Genomic DNA, 19,624 nt, shown 5'->3' on the forward strand with positions numbered 1-19,624 from the left:
CAAACCTAACACATTAATGCTAGCTGTGCAGCTGCTGCTTCCAACGTCATTTTGGACCTCAAATGTGTATTCTCCACTATCTTTCTTTTCCGCCGAAACAACCTTTAGCACAGAGACTGTATCAGTCACACTGATTTTATATTTGTGACCCAGAGTCAACTCCTTCCCAGCTTTGAACCACTTGGCAGTAATGTCTTTTGTTCCTGAAAATCTACACTGCAAGGTGGCTGGGTCGCCTTCTGTGACATCGATTGAGACAGCTTTATCAGTGATTGTGGCTGGCTCTGTGATAAATATAGGAATACATATGAGTAGTTACAAGTTGAAATGTAATATTGACTAAATGTAAATTACAAACATGGTGGAGGAGAGAGGAGGCTAAACCAACCTTTCACTGTTAGTAAAGCAGAACATCTTTGGATTCCGGCATCATTTTTAGCCTGACAGAAATATTTCCCATCATGCTTCACTTCAATAGCCCTGAGCATGAGGGTGGCCACATTGTTCACAAAAGTCATTTTTGTGTTATCGTCTTCAACAATGTCATCATTATCTTTCAGCCATGAAACCGTGATTGGCATGGAGCCTTTAATGGTTGCCTGAAACACAACTGTGCCTCCTCTAAGTGAGCTAGAATTTTCAATCCTCTTCACAAATTGTGGGGGTTCTACCAAAAAAATAGAGGTCTGGTGAGTATCAGCCTCAATACAGTGTTGAAATAAAGCATATAGTAAAATGTTCCATGTGCTACTAACCTTTCAGAGTTACTTCAGAGCTACAGACACAGCTTCCTACATCATTCGTTACCCTGCACTGGTATTCACCCACATCTGAAGAGTCAAACTTGAAAACCTGGAGGCTAATCAAGGAATCCTCAGTGGTTATTCTGTGTTTTCTACTGATTCTCACAGGTTTGTTGTCCTTCAGCCAATATACCTCAAAGGGCGGCGTACCTAACACCTCACAATCCAGTATAACATCTGAGTCTTTTAACACTTCCCTGGGTTCAAATTGTTTGGTAAAATAAGGCGACTCTATAGTAGAAGAGAGAAAGAGTGGGGATTTGTTATTTGTTTTTGGAACCTTTTTAAAGGTACAACAGAATACTGAGAAATCTGGAGGAGTGAGACTTCAACACAGACCTTTTACTTCCACAACACTACTGCAGGTGTCTCTGCCGGCATCATTTGTTGCCTCACATGTGTATTCACCACTGTCTTCGACTCCAACCTCCAACAGTTTGAGTACGGCTGAGGAGCCCACCAAAGACGTCTTGTACTTGTCACTGTCTTTAATTTCCCTGTCCTCCTTGAACCAAGAGATTTTAATTTCAGGGGTACCTGTGACTTTACATTCTAACTGGGCATAGTCACCTTTCTTAAACAACTGAGACGGTTCAAGCCTTTCCACAAAGGTAGCAGGTTCTGTGGAATTAAGAAACGTTATTATAAAGAGATGTAGGAAGAAGTCCAAGAAGAAGAAAGAGCAGCAGACCAGAATCTTAGGTCACCCCCTCAAAGATATGGTTATAAGAGAAAGAAAATGCAAACCTTTCACGAACAAGTTTGCACTGCACGCAACTGAACCAGCCACATTGCTGACTTTGCAAGTATAGGCACCCGAATCTGCAGGTTTTACAGCATAAAGTTCCAGGTAACTTGACAAAGCTTCTGTCAAGATGTAACAAGCTCCACCAGTTGTTAGCTCAGCATCACCCTTAAACCACTGTACAGAGAGTGGTGCCGTTCCCTTAAAGGCGCTCTTCAAACGCACCGTTGACCCAGGCACTGTTTCTTGCGACTCTGGTTCTGCTGTGAAGCTAGGTGGCTCTAGACATTGTTTAAAAAAGAAATAGTTTAAAAGATTTAAGTAGCTTAGATTTAAACGGCACGGGGGGAGAAACAGTTAGAAAAGAACACCAAGAAGAGAAAGCAAAAGAGGACATCAAACCTTTTACGGTCAATGTGCTACGGCTTTCTTTACTTCCTGCCGAGTTTGTGGCTCTGCAGGAATACACCCCTACATCACTGGTATCCAAGTGTTTGATTTCCAAAGATGCGGAACCGTCTTCGTATCGTACTGAATATTTGGCGCTGGTTTTGATCTCTTTGTCATGTTTAAACCAAGAAACAGTCAACGGAAGAGAGCCTGACACCTTGCAATCGAGGCAGCAGGAGCCCCCAACTACACTGTCAGCGTTCCGCAAGGGTTTCGTGAAGAATGGAGGAAGGGTACGATCTGTTTTAAAGCAGAGCAAAGACAGAAAACCAATATATAAGAAAAAAATTCTTTTTCCTTTTTTCCTGTGTTCTAATTTTTTTTAGCCCAAAAGAAAGGTACCAACCTAACACAGTAAATGTGGTGGTACATGAACTGCTTCCAACATCATTGGCAACTTCAAAGGTGTATTCACCACTATCCTGGAGTTCAGCTGCATAAAATTTTAGCTGAGCAACATTGTTCTTAAAACTGATTCTGTACTTTTTGCTAGAAACCAGAGGTTTTCCATTTTGGAACCATTTTGTTTTTAACTCTGGAGTGCCTGCAACAGTGTATTCCAGAGTTGCTGGGTCTCCGGCGGTTACTTGAATTAACTCTGCTTTCTCAAGAATGGTGGCAGGCTCTATAACAAAAATTAAATAGCGGTCATTACCGAGGAAATATAAACACCCTTCTAATAAAGGAAGAACTGTGTGATGTTAAAAATGTTCCTAGGCTGACCTTTAACTGCTAATTGTCCAAAGCATGTTTGACTTCCTGCGTCATTCTCCGCTAGACATGTGTATTTACCACCAGAACTAATCTGGACATCTGAGATTTGCAGAGTCGCTATGCCATTTTCAAAGGTCACTTTGACTTTGTTATCTTCTTTAATAACATCTTTCCCCTTCATCCACGTTACCGAAATAGGATCTGATCCTTTCACAGCTGTTTGTAAGATAATTGCATCTCCTACAAGTGCTGTAACATCATCAATTTTCTTAATAAAAGATGGAGGTTCTAATTTGAGGGAAAAAAGACAAAAACAACTAATCTATTATTACTGCTTCACACATTACAACTTGGTGCTACATTTCAACCTTTTAAAAAGAAAATTAAAGAGAATTCTTCTAGCTAGAGCAAGATCCAGAGGGCTGTTAGTGGAGTTCCATGTATAGAGTGAGGGTTTCCTGCCTCTCCTTTACTACCATAGCCCACTGTGCCCTCCCAACATTGCCCCTGGAAGGTCTTTGGGAATGGGGTGAGATGCAGTCATAGGGACTGCAGCTGGAAGAGGAGATCTGCAAAAAGCACAGTCACCTTCTGCCCAGAGAAGTAATTTCTGCTTCTGCAAGCAAGGGTACTTGGATCGAACCCACAGTCTCAACGTCCTTTATGGACACCTGCCTCCAGAAGTAGGTCAGGAAATTTGTTACTGCTTAAGTCTGGGATGCAGAAGGCAGGTTACTTACTGAGTGACACGTAAATGCTTGATATTTCCCAAGTGTTTGGCTCAACTACCTCACCTGAAGAGTGAAATCAGGGAGGGTCAAGGACAACCAAATTAGGTAAGGACTTCCTTCTCAGAGAGACGTAGGAAGCAGGAATTCTGTATTGTGGCTAAAACTGGAATTCCTCTGAACAAGAGGAAGTGGTGGGGGTGGGAACAAATATTTTCATCTATATTTAACTTTGTGCTGAAGGATGTAAGGGGGATCAGCCTGCTGGGGGTGGTTCAGTTATATAAGAGGGAGGATTTCTCTTTTAGGCAGTCAGTGTGAGGGCCTTTGTCTAATTGTCACACTTCTGGCCAGGAAATTCCTCAATGCTCACTGTTATTAATCTATTCTTAGATACATGTCAATAAATGAATACATTTAGATTAGGTTCTGCTTATCAGGTGGAAGTGTAAGAGCAGTTTCTTATGTGTATCTTTGAGCTCCCTCCTTTTTATTCTTAAATGTGAAAAGGTAAGTACTGATGAAGTGGGGCGGTAAGCAGAAGAGAGGCAGGTGTAATGCAAAGGGGAATTCTGGCTAATGTAGGTTTTTCATTTCAAACCAGCTTTATTGATTTTAGTGAAATCTGGTGTCTGCCTTTTCTTCAAGATCCATGGCTATGGTAGCTTGTTGAACTTTTGAGCATATCTTTTGAGTGGTCATCAGCAAAAAATGGCTGCCACGGGATGCTGGGGACAAATGCCAGGAAGCCAAGCATCATCCTTCAGTAGATACGAAAGTGATGCCTCTAGGGTTCTTCTGAAGTACCTCCTCTTCTAATAAGGTGGAGAAAGCGAAAAGAAGCAAATGGGCACCAGAAAACCCATCTGTGTGCAACATGATCTACGTGGGTGCCATGTTGGGGATCACTGTCATAGGCTAACAAGACACACAAATAGAAAGGATGGCCAGAAGACAACAATCTATGATAAAGAAAGAGTGTTTGCCCCCCATTTTTTTCACTATTTTAAAAGATATTTTTTTTTAAACGTTTGCTCACTGACCTTTCAGTATATACGACGCACTGCAAACACATTTTCCAACTTCATTAGCTACGGCACATGCATATTCACCAACATCTGCACTATTAAATGAAGAAATCTCCAGAGAGATAAGAGACTTTTGGGCGGTCAACCTGTATTTTTTACTACTGCGGATTTGCTTCTTGTCTTTAAACCAACTGATATCAAAGGGTCCGGTACCAGCGACCTCACAGTGAAGAGTGGCATTGGTTCCTTTCACTATTTCAGCCGGCTCAAGAGTTTTGATGAAAGTTGGGGGTTCTATAAAATCATCAAAGCATCATTAAAGAGTTAGCAATGGATGAAACACGTGCAGAATACAGCACCCCCCAAAAAGACAATCAGCCATGGGCTTATGAACCAACCTTTGACAACAATTTCAGTGCTGCAGCTATCACTGCCAGCATCGTTAACCGCTTCACACGAGTAACTTCCACTGTCGTCAACTTTCACATTGGAAATGTCTAACCCAGCCACATTGTTGGCAAAAGATATCTTGTGTGTGTCACTCTCTCTAATTTCCTTGTTATTTTTGTACCATGTCACCTGGATTTCAGGAGACCCTTTGATTTTGCACTGAAGATGGGCTGACTCTCCTGGAGTCAACAAGTAAGAGGGGTCCACTTTCTTCAAAAACGATGGCGGCTCTAAAGGAAGAGTGCAGAAAGAAAGACTCCTGAAATATAATACCCTGGAAGAGCAATTTGACATGAGGACTACAAGCAAAGCTTTTCAGAAGCAAACTTGGACCACATTCCAATATGTGTAGTTACTCCTACTTTTCTTAAAACGATAGGTAGAACTTTTTTAAAGAACTGACTAGGAGGGGAAAAAAATTAAACGACACAGACTTTAGCCAATGGCGGAAGAGTATGCACATTGATGTAAGGCAGACAATAGCCTCAGTAAAGACATGGACACCTGTAAAAGATTGATATTATGGACGTAGAAACAGCACACCAAGCTTGAAGAATGATGGAACAAATCTGTTTTCCTTTGAAATTTGACTGCCTACTTCTTAACTAACTGTTTAATAAGAGGGTAAAAAGTATAAATTTAGAGCAAAGATTGCCTTACCTCTGATGGTTACAGTTGCAGAAGAAGAGCTACTGCCAGCCTCATTTGAAGCAGTGCACACATATGTTCCTGAGTCTTTAAGTTTAGACAGCGGGATCTCAAGTGATGCTATTTTGTCTTCAAAGAAAATCTTGTAATCTTTGCCTGGGGGTATTCTGTTTCCATCCTTGCTCCACGATACTGTCACTTTCCGGTCTTCGTCCACTTGACATTCGAGGTGGATCTTTTTATTGACTGCGGACTGGACCGCCTGCAGCTCCTTAATGAAACGTGGTTTGTCGATAATGCTTAGTTCTGCCTGGCAGATGTCTGCTCCGAACTTGTTTGAGGCTTTGCAAGTGTATGTCCCCCTGTCATTTATTGTAAGGCGGGTTATTTCTAAAGCATGCTTATTGTCAGCAGATGTTATCTTGCAACGTTCTGAAGAAGAAATGGCAGTGCCGTCCTTCTGCCATACTGTGTCTATCACTGGGGTGCCAGCCACTGTACAGAGGAAGCGGGTGCTCTTACCCACAAAAGTAGTAATAGACTCAGGTCTGGTTAGGAAGGTTGGAGGAAATGCTTCTGCAAAACAAATGATGCAAAGTTGACATTGCATTGGCTAATACGACCACTACTTTTTTATCAGTTCCAAAGAAAGACGAAGGGGAAAGATATGCTATCCCCATACCCACAAATTACACTGGTTAAGAACAGTATGAGGCAAAGATCCCCAATATTCAAAAATACTCATTATGGTTTACTGTCATAAAGATTATCAGATGTGGTATGAAAACTTTAAAAGCTAGTTGATTTAAAAGCCTGAGTTTCAGTCGACAAGAGTGCTTCCATTGCCATATTAAGTTCTCTGATTATTACTTTACATGCGTTTCATGAATTAACCAGCAACATGGATTCTATCAGGGAAAAAGATGCATATAGGTCTACAAAAATAAAATTAAAAAAATCTTTAACCAATGTCTTGTTTTCAATACAAAAGAAACACCATGCCATCACAGGTATCTCCAGATACAAGATAAATCTGTTGTATCCAAGAGAATTCATAATTTGGATGAACAATTTAAATGGTAGTTTCTTGAAGGAGCTGAAGATACTTACTGAATGTAAGAATGTTTATAAGTGAAGATGATGGGAAAAGAGGGCTTTCAAAAAGCCATGATTCATTTTCTCTTCCATCCCCTCCATCCCTAATACTACCCACCCACTCCCATTTTATATTTGCATGTCTTCCCTCGGTCTTAAGGTGTACAAAGGCATCTGTCAGTACAACAGCCAGAAATTGGTTAAAAATTAAGTTGACCACAGTCCAACTATTTTTCCTTGAGCCAGTTTCCAACAGATACATAAATGATGAACACGGGGGGAAATGCCCGCTCTTTTATTTCCATGTGTACCAAAAAGGAAACCATAGGTTATATATCAAAATAATAATAACCGATTGGATACAACCACCTTTTCTACTGCAGGAAAAAGAGAAAAGGGAATCACCTCTGCTGACCAAAAAGGCTGCTCTAGGGATCATAAGACATGCGTGGGCAAAAGCCATGTGTGACAGGGGCAAAAAATCAGGAGGGGAGTTGGATGAAAGTGAGCAAAAAAGGTGGTGGGATCCAAGCTGATGAGTACAACTATTCCTCCAAGTAGCTTAAAATACGCAATACCATTGGTAATAAAAAAGCATGTCCAAGTAATTAACAAGACCGCAAAAAAAGGGATTCATTCATTTATCAAACTTACCAGTAACTGTTAAGACTGCTTTGCTGCTTACACTGCCATATTGATTTGAAGCTTTGCAACTGTATTCACCACAGTCAACTACTTGAGGTCTTGGGATTTCAAGAGTGGATATATAATTAGCAGTATGGATGGTGTATTTGTCACCGTCATAGATTTCCCGCCCAGCTCTATACCACTGAAACCGTACGTTTGGTGCCATCTCGATCTCACAAGTGAACTTGGCAACATGGTTGACAGCTACTTCCTGGGATTCCAGTCTTCTCCTCAGTATTGGCGCAACTAGAATCAGAAACAAACAAACAAATATAATTATAACCATCCCATGTTGGTATGGATAATAATTAGGTGGTGCGTATCAGTGTACATTCCAAATCACTGTTAATAAAGTGATCAACGGAAATGGGATGGATGGTTTCATGAACAATCCAAAGAAAGTGGCTGAAAAGGAAAATGATGGTCAAAAAAAAGGAAGCCAACCGTAAGCAGTGCTCAGACTATCCGAGGACTACGTTGCAGTGCACAGTGGAAATCCGAAGCTGTTCTGAAGTGCTACCGACTACTAGAGACATGCGAACAACGTGATATATGTAGAATTATACCAGGTTGCACTGAAATGGCAAACATGAAATGTGCTACATTCTACTAAAGATGGTGCAATGATTTCCAAGACTTATTGTAACAATGGAAACAAAAAGAAAAGAGAACCATGTTGGTCTGTGGATATGGGGATGAAAGGGCTGAGCCATGCACCCTTTTAAATTCAAAAAGATGTTTCTTTAGCAATCATCATTCAAGGAACATATCATGACAGTTAATTTCATAGCACTACTGAACAGTGAAAGGTTGCAAATAACGTTTAAAACCTGAGGGAGGAGGGATGTGAATGAGTAACTTGATAAACTGAAAGAAAAAGGAGTACTAATATAAAAAGGAAGGAGGGTGGTGTGATTAGTTTAGTGATGTACTAACAAAGTACATATCTGTATCCATAAGGATAACAGAGATACAAATATGTATACTTAATCTATTAAGTTAGGCAATCAGTGAGAATAAGGAAGCAATATGGTATCCCCATAATCCAACCTCTTTTTACAACTGTGATTTTCGCTGATGTTGTTGTTTTTCCACCTTCGTTCAGTGCCTCACAGGCATACTCTCCTTGATGTACTTCCTTGAATGCTTGGTTGATTACTAGTGTGTATGTGTCATGATCTTGCAAACACTTGAACTCACCACCTGAAGATATCAGTTTACTCTCAAAGTACCAATTCACCACTTGGACATTGGTTATCACTGATGTAAGACTGACAGTGTCACCTTCCTCAACAACAGTGTCTACTAACGTTTTGTGAATGATGGGACAATTCTCTCTCACTAGACTATCTTGTCTTTCCCAAGCCCTAACTGTGCGTGCTTCTTGCTCACTTTCCTCCAAAAGTTTTTCTTTTCTCTCCTTCAGATTTAGAGCACCTCTTGGTTTCTCATCTGGGACAGCCGCTACAGGAACATGATGGGTGAGAGTGGTTGTGCCTACATCTTTAATTGATTCCTGTAAAGTAACAGCTTTGACTTCTTGAACAGACAGAGACTGCTCCAGGTGTATTTTTGATTCATTTTTCATTTCTGCTTTCTGAGGTTCGGGCAAACCTCTAATATTACTAACTGATTGCTGCTGAACAGGAGTATCAACAATAGTAACTAGATGCATTTCTTGGAACTGTGAAGAATTAATAAACAATTGATGGTGTTGAGGCAGTACCACAGCATTGGTTTCTTCTGATCTCAGAATATGTTTTTCTTCATAAACAATAGAATAAAATGCAGCTTCTAATTCTGTTTTTAAGACAGCTGAATGAGAATACACACCCTCAAGCAAGAGAGTTATTTCTATGGGACTGGCACTTCCTGTAGTAATTAGGCAGGCGCATGTTATATATTTAGGTTCTTTCGTTACCTTTACTGTTTTAAATTGAACACTTGCTATGTCATCTAATGAGTCAGACAAAAGCAGGCAGAGTTCACTTGTCAGAGCGGCTTTCAGGGATTTTCTTATTTGAGCCGTCATATCTGAACTACAGCATATTGGAGGCTCGCCTAGAAATTGGTGTTCTTTAGAAAGGACTTGTTTTTCATGGATTTGGGGCACATCCAAAACCACTTGCGGCTGCTTCTGTGCATGTAAGGCTTCAGCTTCAGACCTTGTGAGTTCCTCTGAATGTTCTTCTTTGAACTGCTGTGTTTCTTCCAATAACAATGAAAGCCTGACTGACTGGCCTTCTTGGATTCGTGCTGCAAAGTCTTGCTCGGCTGCTTCTAACAGAGCTGTGCTCTCTATCGGAACACCTTTTTCCTCAGTGTAGGTGGATTCTGAAGGCAATCTGGGCTCAGATATCACCTCACAGCTCATGGCCTGAATATCCTCACAGGGTTCAACACATCTCGCATCCAAGGACTTCTCTTCAGTCACAGTCGATACCTGCAGAACAGTTTGAAAAGCTTCCTTTTTCAAGACAGCCTTCTGCTCTTTTCTTTCTTCAGGGAGAATTTGCTCCTTGGGAAGCAGAATATCCTGAGAAACAGTGGTCAGACATGTTTGGAGCTGAGGCTCAAGTACAGCTGTGGGATTTTCTCCTGTAACACTGCTCTGAAAGGTCTTCAGTGTCTCTGCAACTATCTGGACCTTTTCCTCAGAAGTCACTGCACGTTTAAACATCATTTCAGCTTTCTGCAAAGCAATCTGGCATTCTGGTTTTTGTAAAGCCAATATGCCCTCCTTTGCCAGCACTTCCTCAGTTTGGCTCATCTGGAAATGCAAAACAGAAATGGGCTCTTTAATCGGCAGAATGGTTATGGCCTCAGCCAGAGCTGGAAACTGCTTAGTATCTTCATACGTGGTGGACACTCGTTCTTCTGTTGCTGAGCAGTACAGCAAATTCAAGCTTTTCTTAGAGATTGCTTCAGCCTCCAGTGGTACTTCAGGACTAAAATGCCCTTCGCTAGGTAGGATAGCTTGCCCATGTATACTGGGCAAATGTAATATTTTTTTGCCTTCTTGTTGGATTTCTGCTATTACTGGGTTGTCTAAACTAGGAATAACCTCTGCATGTTCATTAGATATCTGTTGCTTTTCTTCTGCAATTAAGGCTGTTTTTACAAGTGTGTCCAGCTTCAGTGAGCCCTTTTGCTGCTCTGTTGTTATTGCATCAAAAGTGGACTCTTTTGGAAGCATCTCTTTTGAGGCAATCGTGGGCACATATAACATATTTGATGATTCTAGGGTTGGGCGAATCTCTTCAGGTGAATCAACACAATTAAGTGCCTTAGTATGAGCTTCACTTATCTTGTGTTGTTCCGCTGCTACAACAGATTGAAAATAATTGCCTTCTTCCTGTACTACTTTGCTCCTGTCCCACTGGTCTGTTTGGACTGCCAAAGCACTTTCTTTGGACAATTCTTGGACACCCTCAGTCCCTGGAATATACAATAGTTGTTTGGGTTCACTCACTGGAGTAACTTCATCAGCTGCTGGGGCTGAGAGAGCAATAGATTCACCCAAGCTTACTATGTATTTCTCCTCAGAAATAACTGAGGCAAACTGAGATTTTTCTTCCCTCACAGATTTTGGCTTGACCATTTGTGGCTGCTTGATGTCTAGGCCTTTTTCTTTGTCTTCCTGGTATATTTCTTCCACAACCGGTAAACAGGTATCAGAGAGCTGGTGGAGTTGGAAATCAGGTAATTCAGTTATGGGTGGGCTTTCAATGGGTTCAGAGTGTTGCTCTAGAAAACCAGGATGTTCTTTCACTTCACTTGCAGTAAAAGCTGTAGTGGCTACCTCCTGCCTAGCCTGCGATGATGTATCAACAATTTCCTCAACCTCATGAGTCTCAAGCAAGGCTGCTTGTTGGGTAAGAAGGGCTTCCTGCTGTATGGTTGCCGTTGAGTAAGAAGCCATATGTAAAGCATCTACCTCTTCACTATGAACTGAATGCCTGTCCTCTATTCCAATTGTATACATCCCTTGCTGTCCGTCCAACCTAACATCACCAGGTAGTTTAACTGCATATAACCGAGACTCAGTGGCTTGATCACTTACAGTTTCTTTGTATGCCTTGGTGTGTTTCTTATGCATAGCTTTCTGTTCGTTATATGTACATTCCTCAGAGGTGAGAATAAGCAGTTCTGCGCTACTAGTCGCTTCTCCAAAGGGATTTATTCCTTTACAGACGTATAAACCACCATCATTTCTCTGACAGTTATTCACTGTTAATGATCCAGAACCATCGGGATTATGAATGATGGTATGATGTATGCTGTGGGAAATCTGAGTATTATCCCTATACCACTGAACCTCAGGAGATGGCTCACCAGTCACTTTGTACGTAAACGCAGCAAGAGCACCTTGCACAGTTTGAATTGGATTTAATTTCCTAACAAAAGATGGTGGTTGAGGTCTTATGGTCCTTTCAATGTGAGTCTCAGTGGCTAGTTCTGCCAATTCTCTGGTAACTTCCTTAGGATTTATTTTCAGATAAGCACTGCATGAAGTTTCTCCATGAATATTGCTAGCGATACAAGTGTACTCTCCCTCATGATCGAATTGGGTGGAAAGAATAATGAGACTGTAATTGTCACCGTCAAATACAAATTTGTAATCTGCCGATGATGTCAGTTTAACCCCGTTGAAAAACCACTGTATTTGTGGTTTTGGGATCCCAGTAACTGTTACAGAGAGCCTAGCTAGATCTCCTACGCTTATTTCAACATTTGAGATGTGCTTGAGGAAGAATGGAACACTACTCTTCTCCTTTATCACCTCTAAATTGCTTGAATAAACTGAATTTTCAGGCTTAAGTTCAAGTGTTATTTCTCTATCAGATAACTGCAGGCCGCTGCTGTAACTTTCGACTCTTTCTTCCTCAGCAGACACAATAATAGAGCTAGAAATCTCTGTATGGGGAAAAAAATCATTTTAATTTTACTAAAATGTTTTCTTGAGACATCGCATCTAGAGGGCTCTTCAGATGTTACGAGCGATTTCACATTCTAGGAGGCCAGAAACCGCATGGAGATTCTGCCAATATGCATAGTTTCTATGTTGTCTGAAACTGGCAATGTGCAGATTTTCAGCTTCTGTACATGCAGATCAGAAAAATCTTGAAATGAGGATTTGGTGTAGCATGTGTACAGAGGCTATACACATGGGCAAAAATTCTGTGTTGCCTCCTCTCAGGCAACATTCCAACCATGTATATCCTGATGCATGCAGTTTGCAGGCTCCTGACACACAGAGTCACAACATTTGAAGAGCCAGATTATATTAACAAATCAACACATTTCAGCAACACTTTTGTTGCAGTCATAATGCGGCTGTAAAAACAGTGAGGCAATTAAAACGTTCACATCGATAGGGGGCCATACTAGTCAACCTCATTTATATTGTCCCCTTTTAAGAAGGAAATGAATATCAAAAAAACATCTACATAGAAACGGAAGGCAAAATAAACACCAGATGTTTCCCCACATGCATCTATTTTTTTTAAAAAAGTTGTAGGCAAAGTTTTGATTCTCTTTGAACTCTGGAAGTCCAAAGTAATGATAACCATCATACATATGTGAGGGGGGAAATAGTTACATAAATTTACTTGAACAAAAAAGCTAAAGCTAGGGATTAGATGAACAGATTCATCTCAAGTATGTAACTGTGTCTATGCTGTGTTTGGTCTAACAGATCTAGGGGTCTACAATGTTCATTTTGTGATTTCTTAATTCTTACACCTAGGGAGCTAATTCAGCACTTAGGCTTTTATTGGTTTTGGGAATACACAATGTCATCCTAAACATCCTTCAAATCTGTTGAAGATAATGGATTTAGAAGGCCATAACTCTGATTAGGCTGGCATAGGAAGGCACTTTTACATGTATTTAACGTATGCTCCTCAAGGCTGTTTTGTGGTTGACAATGTTTGTTCTCAGGATGTAGGATGGCAACGGGAACTGGGACAGCTCCATTCGAGTTCAGTAGCACCTTAGAGACTAACAAGATTCTGGTGGAATAAGCTTTTGAGAGTCAAAGCTAACTTCATCAGAGCTTTGACTCGCTAAAGCTTATACCTCCCAAATCTTGTTGTTTTCTAAGGTGCTCCTGGACTTGAATTGAGCTGTTCTACTGCAGACCATCATAGGTACCCTCTGAAACTAAACTGAAACCAGAGGCGTCCACAGTAACTTTGTAGTTCATCGTAGGGATCCCACCCGGAAAAGATTAAAAAGTTCTTAACTCCCATTGACATCAGCAAAACAAATCAGTCTTGACTTAAGAGTTCGACTGGAATAAAATTTAACTGGTGTGCTCTCTGTTCTCACATTTTTCAGGAGACACATACATTTAGAGTGTTGGAAGCTGACCGATGGCAGAATGTTGCATATTTCAGTCTGCCATAATGAGCTTCACTGGGTCTAGAGAGCATTCATGTTTTGTGCAAGGTAGCATTAGATTATCTTTGGTTTTATGTGCAAAACGGTCTCTCTCTAAGAGGAAAAGAAACAGAAATAGAAACTTCTAAAAGCCTTATTATTTCATTATGAGTGCGTGGATCGAGCGGCCATTGCATGTATCAAGTTCCCAATCCATCCATTTGCAATGAAAAACTCTTCCCACACTTCACACATGATAAATTCCTCACTTATCCTAAATGGTAATTAATATTCACACAGGAAAATGTAACATTTGCCAACATGGAAGTCTTTCCTCTCCACAGTTGAAAAGTATTGTATGACTTGGTAGCACAGAAGCCTGACTGACCAGAGACCATAAAGTTCACGGTGCTTTCAGAGTTTTCAGCCTCATTAGTGTGTCATTGAGTTTTGTGTGTTATCAAGTTCACACAAACAATTCCCATGGCTTCAAAAACCATATTAGACTTCAGTTATTAAATCGGGAATATTATTTCAAAAAAGTACTGAATTTATTCTGATTTTGTTTCTCAGAATAGAGACAGATGGGAAGGTTAGCCCAATGTAACAATTGATAAACGTTAAGGGTTAAGGTTCCCTTGCTCGAAAGCCAGTCAAGTCCGACTCTAGGGTTGCGGTGCTCATCTCCGTTTCAAAGCCGAAGAGCCAGCGCTGTCCAAAGACGTTTCCGTGGTCATGTGGCCGGCATGACTAAACACCAAGGCACACGGAACGCGGTTACCTTCCCACCAAAGTGGTACCCATTTATCTACTTGCAATTTCTTGCTTTCGAACTGCTAGGTTAGCAGGAGCTGGAACTAGAGATGGGAGCTCACTCCATCATGCGGCAACTCGGGTCTCGAACTGCTGAACTACTGACCTTCCACAGCCTGCAGTTTAGTGTCTTAACCACTTGAGCCACCGCAGCTCCTTGTAACAATTAATACCAGTATTCAAAAACGTATGAGTAGCTGAAAGAGACCTTGTACTGACAAAAAAAATGAAAACATATCTAAGAAAAGCAGTAGCTTTTAGTGCACAAGTTTTTACAGGTAAGAGCTGATCTTTGATAGAGCACCCCATGAGAGCTATATAAAATTCCCTATATATTTTTAATGTTCAGTGTTGAAGCAAAAGACTGGATCAATGGCAGATGAATCTTTCATTCTTTGCAAAAAAAAAATTCTCTTCAGAAGTGGAAGACACTTTCCATGAACAGAATGAATCCCTTTATTCATGAAAGAGTCTTGCCCCAGCCTCCCCTCCAAATAAAGACACAAAACCATAGTATGGTTTAACTAGTTTATGAAAACTAGCTGATCTATATCATCATCATTAAATATACTAATATTTAATGTTACGTTAATGCTAGCTATGCATTAGGCAGCCCAGCCATTGTTGCCTTTGTTCTGGCAAATCCAACCTGGCTCCAAACTCAACCAGTGGCTTCCACTGGCCTCGTTTATTCTCGCCTGCATATATTGTGCTGAGAGGTAACAAGTCCTGTTTGCCTTCACTGATGAGCCATAAAGCCACTACCAGGTTTGTAAAGATTTTGCTCAGCACCAAAAATGTTCCTTCCCGAGCCCCATCCCACCATAATGCCAGTGATGGTCTGTTCAAAACTTGCCCTTCATCACATCCAGTGGCTCAGGGTGCTCGCAGCTCATCCCTCCCTATCACGAGCCACCTGCACTCTCCCTGCCAAACTAGTTATCAACCAAAACAGTCTTTCACCAGGCCTAATTAATTTCAAATCTATACCCTCATCTTCCAAATATCACAAAGCAGGCAAAAGAAGGCTCTCCCCACTGCCAGTCATGGAAAAAAAAAACACCAAATCCCTGCTTGGCTCCAAATAGCAACTCACTACTCCTACAATATTCTAGCAGCAGGCATTATAACTTCCCATTGGATGGCTACCGTTCAGCTAATTACCTCCTTGTGCCTTTATTTGAAGAGGTGCTGGGGCAAAGTAATCCACTGTTTTACTGCCATGAATGCCTGTTTTCAGGGGGGGGGGGTTTTGTAGAAAAAGCCCAGCAGGAACTCATTAGCATAATTGGCCACACCAAACACTAGAAACCTATTAGCATATTAGGCCACGCCCCTGACAGCACAGCTCATTAGCATATTAGGCCACAACCCCATGTTACCAGAAGTGTGGTCATCCAGCCACACCCACCTTTTGCTCCTTATTCTGTTTACCTTGTTTGTTGTCAAAACCCAGGGCTTTTTTTGTAGCAGGAACTCCTTTGCATGTTAGGCCACACACCTCGAATGTAGCCAGTCCTAATGAGTTTCTGCTGTTGGGTGTGGCCTATTATGCTAATGAGTTCTTGCTGGGTGTGGCCAACTCAGGAGCCAGCCGGAACTCCGTTCCTGTGCGTTACTGCCCAAAAATAGCCCTTCCTGTTTTGATGAATGGAACATTTCTCCACCAGTGGAAGGATACCTTCAGATCCAGCCCATTGTTGGCATGATGCAGCAAGGCTGGTCCATATGTGAAGCTAGTTTTTAATTAGCTATGTGAAAAGAAAAATGCCACTTGTGCTTTGTAGCTCTTCTGTCGCAAGTGTTTTATTTTTAAACCTTGAAAGAGTTGTGTATAAAGGCTATGAAATTACCAAGCATTCCACTATGTGCTATAAACTTTGTCTTGAAAGGTTATCAATTAATTCACTAAGGCTGGTTTAATGATGAAAAAGCAAGGGTATTTTATTTTATACTTTTATTAAAACAGTATGTACATTAGCATTAACGTAACATTGAACAGGAACACATAAAACTCTTTAGACCCTTTTCTTAAAGTACTCTGTAACTAAGAAAGACAGTGGAGTTGACATTGAAAAAAAAAAGTAGCTTAAATGGTAATTTTGGAAGATACAGGTCCATCTACCCATCTTTGCTTTCACGTGGGCTGTCCAGCAATGATTTCTACGAAATAAATATTTTGGATTTACATCAGTGTTACTGAAACAGTCGCTGCAGATCTTATGATGTTTAACTTCAGTTTCTCTGTCTAGTCATCTATGAACTGTGCAGTTAAATTTAAAACTTTAAAAGCTTTAGGCTCATTTGGAACAATGGGAGCACTGCAGGAAGTTGTACGGCTGTTTGTCCTACCAAAGAATGATTGGGACTGGAGGGCAGAAATATTATTTGTCCTAATGGGTTTTCAGACAGAAGTTAAGTAGAGGGAACAGGGTCATTAGATTGCTCCCTAGTACCTTGTGCTTCTATCTGACTTTATGACCTCTGGTAGGGGGGGAGCTGGGATGCCCAGGTTAAGTCTAAGACTAGTTTCATTCCACACCACTAATGGCTGATGATCACATGCAGAGTTACATTAGCCATACGGCAGTTTACTGGGCTTCCAATAGAGTGCAGAGATCGTTTCTTTACATTGATCTGATTTGCAGGATCAGGCCATATACGTGTAAACAAAGATACTGCAAGACTGGTTCATGGGTATGAGCAATTTGGATCTGATCTTCCTTGTAGCTGTGATTTCAGACAGTACAGTACATTCAACACTTATTCTTATCTAAGATACAGAGTTAGCTGCACTTCACTAACTCAAGAATTGCTAGTTGACTGCATAGGGAATGACAATGGACACAGTGATGGATTATATTTCTACCCAGCACAATGTTGGATCAGACACTCATTTCTCTTTTCTTTCCATTTCCCCAGCATTTAATATGCCTGCGTTGTTGGTTTTCTAAGTATTTAATTTTAGCGACTACTGCTGAAATTATTTTAATGCCTGTTGTAGTTATGTAGTGGTCATCCCAAGTGCTAAAATATGTATTTTGAGGCTAAAATAATTAATTAAACAATTGTCCCTTCTTCATCAGAGATGCTTGCTAATTTATTATATATATTTTATAATGTCTGAAAATTTGCTTTTACCCAACAGAGACAAAAGTGCTAGGCAGGAAACACTGATAGAAAATCTTGTTTTTCTTTTCTTTTCTTTTCTTTTCACTGTTTGACACACCAAAGTCTCTCAGTCTCAGTCTCTCATGATTTTCTAAAGCTGCTTTCTCATCTGAATACTACATGGCTGAAGTGTCAAATTCATAAAATGAAGAAACAATGAGGAAAAATAGTCTAGATTATTCAGCCTAAAACAATTGCTTAACATTCAAATCAGTTAGACCAGAAGTCCATTCTTGGCCCTATTAAGTAAGGGTGATTTCTTGTCCCCCCCAAATGCTTGCTTTCACCCATAGTAAAGGTGATATTGTGCAAAACATTTCATGGAGTCCTTAGCCAGTGAACTGTTTTGACTGTTTTCTTTATAACTGTAAGAATAATGATGTCTTTCAAACCAAAGTTTGAACTTTCTCTAGGAATATCATATACTGTAAATACTATCTTGTGACAAAAATAAACAAAACCCGGATGGGGCAAAGATAATTTTTTCAGATGCTACTCTGTTTTGAATAGTTCAGTCCCATGCAGAGTTACTCCAATTTAAGCCTATTTAAATAGATGGATTTAGACTGCATTAACTCTGTACAGAACTGCACTAGAAGAGTATTAATACTCCAGGGTATATTAGGGATCCCAGTTAACGGAGAGACAATGTTGGGATTATGTGGTGCCAAAAGCCACACATATTTAAGATATAAATATTAACATGCATATACATAACTGAGTATATAAATGCACTAATTTAAGTATAAATAATCATGCTTCTTTTAAAATATTAGAGTTGATGATAATAATAATAAGAATAATAAGAATAATAAGCAGCCTGAAGTCTCAAGAAGTATACTCTATTCTGATTTTAAGGTAATTGAGTGTGTGCTTGCAGGAGATCAACATACAGAATTTCATAAATTCTATATATTCTTTTCCATCTAAGGATTAATTTCTCTGTAGCTTAAAAAAGGTTATTTTCATTTATCGATTGGTTTAATTAGGCTTGTGTTAGGTAGTGATCACTTCATCCTATACATTTATATGAATTTTTTTCTTATTTCACACACTAATTGATTACTTGCATCAAAATCGTACAGTAGAAAGTAGTGAAAAACTACATGCATAGTTTTCAGCTCCTCCTTGTTTATTCCGTGTTTTAAAATATGTGGTATTAAGAATCAAAATAGTAGGTTGGATCCATCCAGCTTTTCTGCTCAGCCATTTCTGCTCATAATTATAGCCACCATCCCGTATGTCTTTTGTCCATGCAGGTCCCATGAGCCCCAGTACAGCTTCCTGGGTGGTCATCGGAAACCCCCTCCATTACTAACCAGCAGAAAAGCTGGATGGATCTAACCCAATTGCTGGATATCAGGGCTTGACCTGAAACATACTGTCATACCAGATATCACTGCTCCAGTTTCAATCTCTCTAGCAATATTGTGATGAAACAGGTTTTGTTTGTACTGGTTTCACGTTTGTCTCATTTACAGCACTTGTTTTCAAGCTTTCAGGTGCTTCTAACCTGGGTAAAAGATAAACAGCTCCTGATGTCTTTATGTAGTCCTCACTGTGACAAAACTCTCACATAGGTCAACTTGGTCTTGAATTAGGTTATTTCAATTTGTGTTGTGCTATTCTTGATTTGTACTGGAATGGGATTAATGCAAGTCTCAGTTACTTCAGTGGATTTTTGTCATGGGAGAAATGTCATAAAGATCCAGGAGCTGTTCAAGAGACAATGTTCTGTTCTGATACAACATTGTGAGGGAGAAACCCTCATCTCAATTCTTTCATGGAACTGTACTGAAAATACAGTATGCATATTACATACATTTCCAAATGGATCAGTTATAAAAATAGGGGTACCAAAAGTTTCAAGAGCTCTTTAGGAAAAATGCAAATGCATCTTTAATTAAC

At 40.2% G+C, this 19,624-nt stretch overlaps 1 protein-coding gene across 1 annotated transcript in view; it reads right to left on the reverse strand.

Moving 5' to 3' along the window:
• TTN (titin) overlaps window positions 1–19,624 on the reverse strand; it is a 343,112-nt gene that overhangs the window by 237,562 nt on the left and 85,926 nt on the right. The window contains 14 exon segments of the mRNA XM_015413748.1: window positions 6–284; window positions 389–667; window positions 756–1,034; window positions 1,143–1,424; window positions 1,551–1,829; window positions 1,951–2,238; window positions 2,345–2,623; window positions 2,722–3,000; window positions 4,484–4,762; window positions 4,867–5,148; window positions 5,579–6,142; window positions 7,316–7,594; window positions 8,399–12,265; window positions 15,710–15,775. Coding sequence (XP_015269234.1) covers window positions 6–284; window positions 389–667; window positions 756–1,034; window positions 1,143–1,424; window positions 1,551–1,829; window positions 1,951–2,238; window positions 2,345–2,623; window positions 2,722–3,000; window positions 4,484–4,762; window positions 4,867–5,148; window positions 5,579–6,142; window positions 7,316–7,594; window positions 8,399–12,265; window positions 15,710–15,775 — 7,581 coding nt within the window.

This window comes from Gekko japonicus, unplaced genomic scaffold, assembly GCF_001447785.1.
Source record: "Gekko japonicus isolate JY-2015 unplaced genomic scaffold, Gekko_japonicus_V1.1 scaffold743, whole genome shotgun sequence".
Lineage (NCBI taxonomy): Eukaryota > Metazoa > Chordata > Lepidosauria > Squamata > Gekkonidae > Gekko > Gekko japonicus.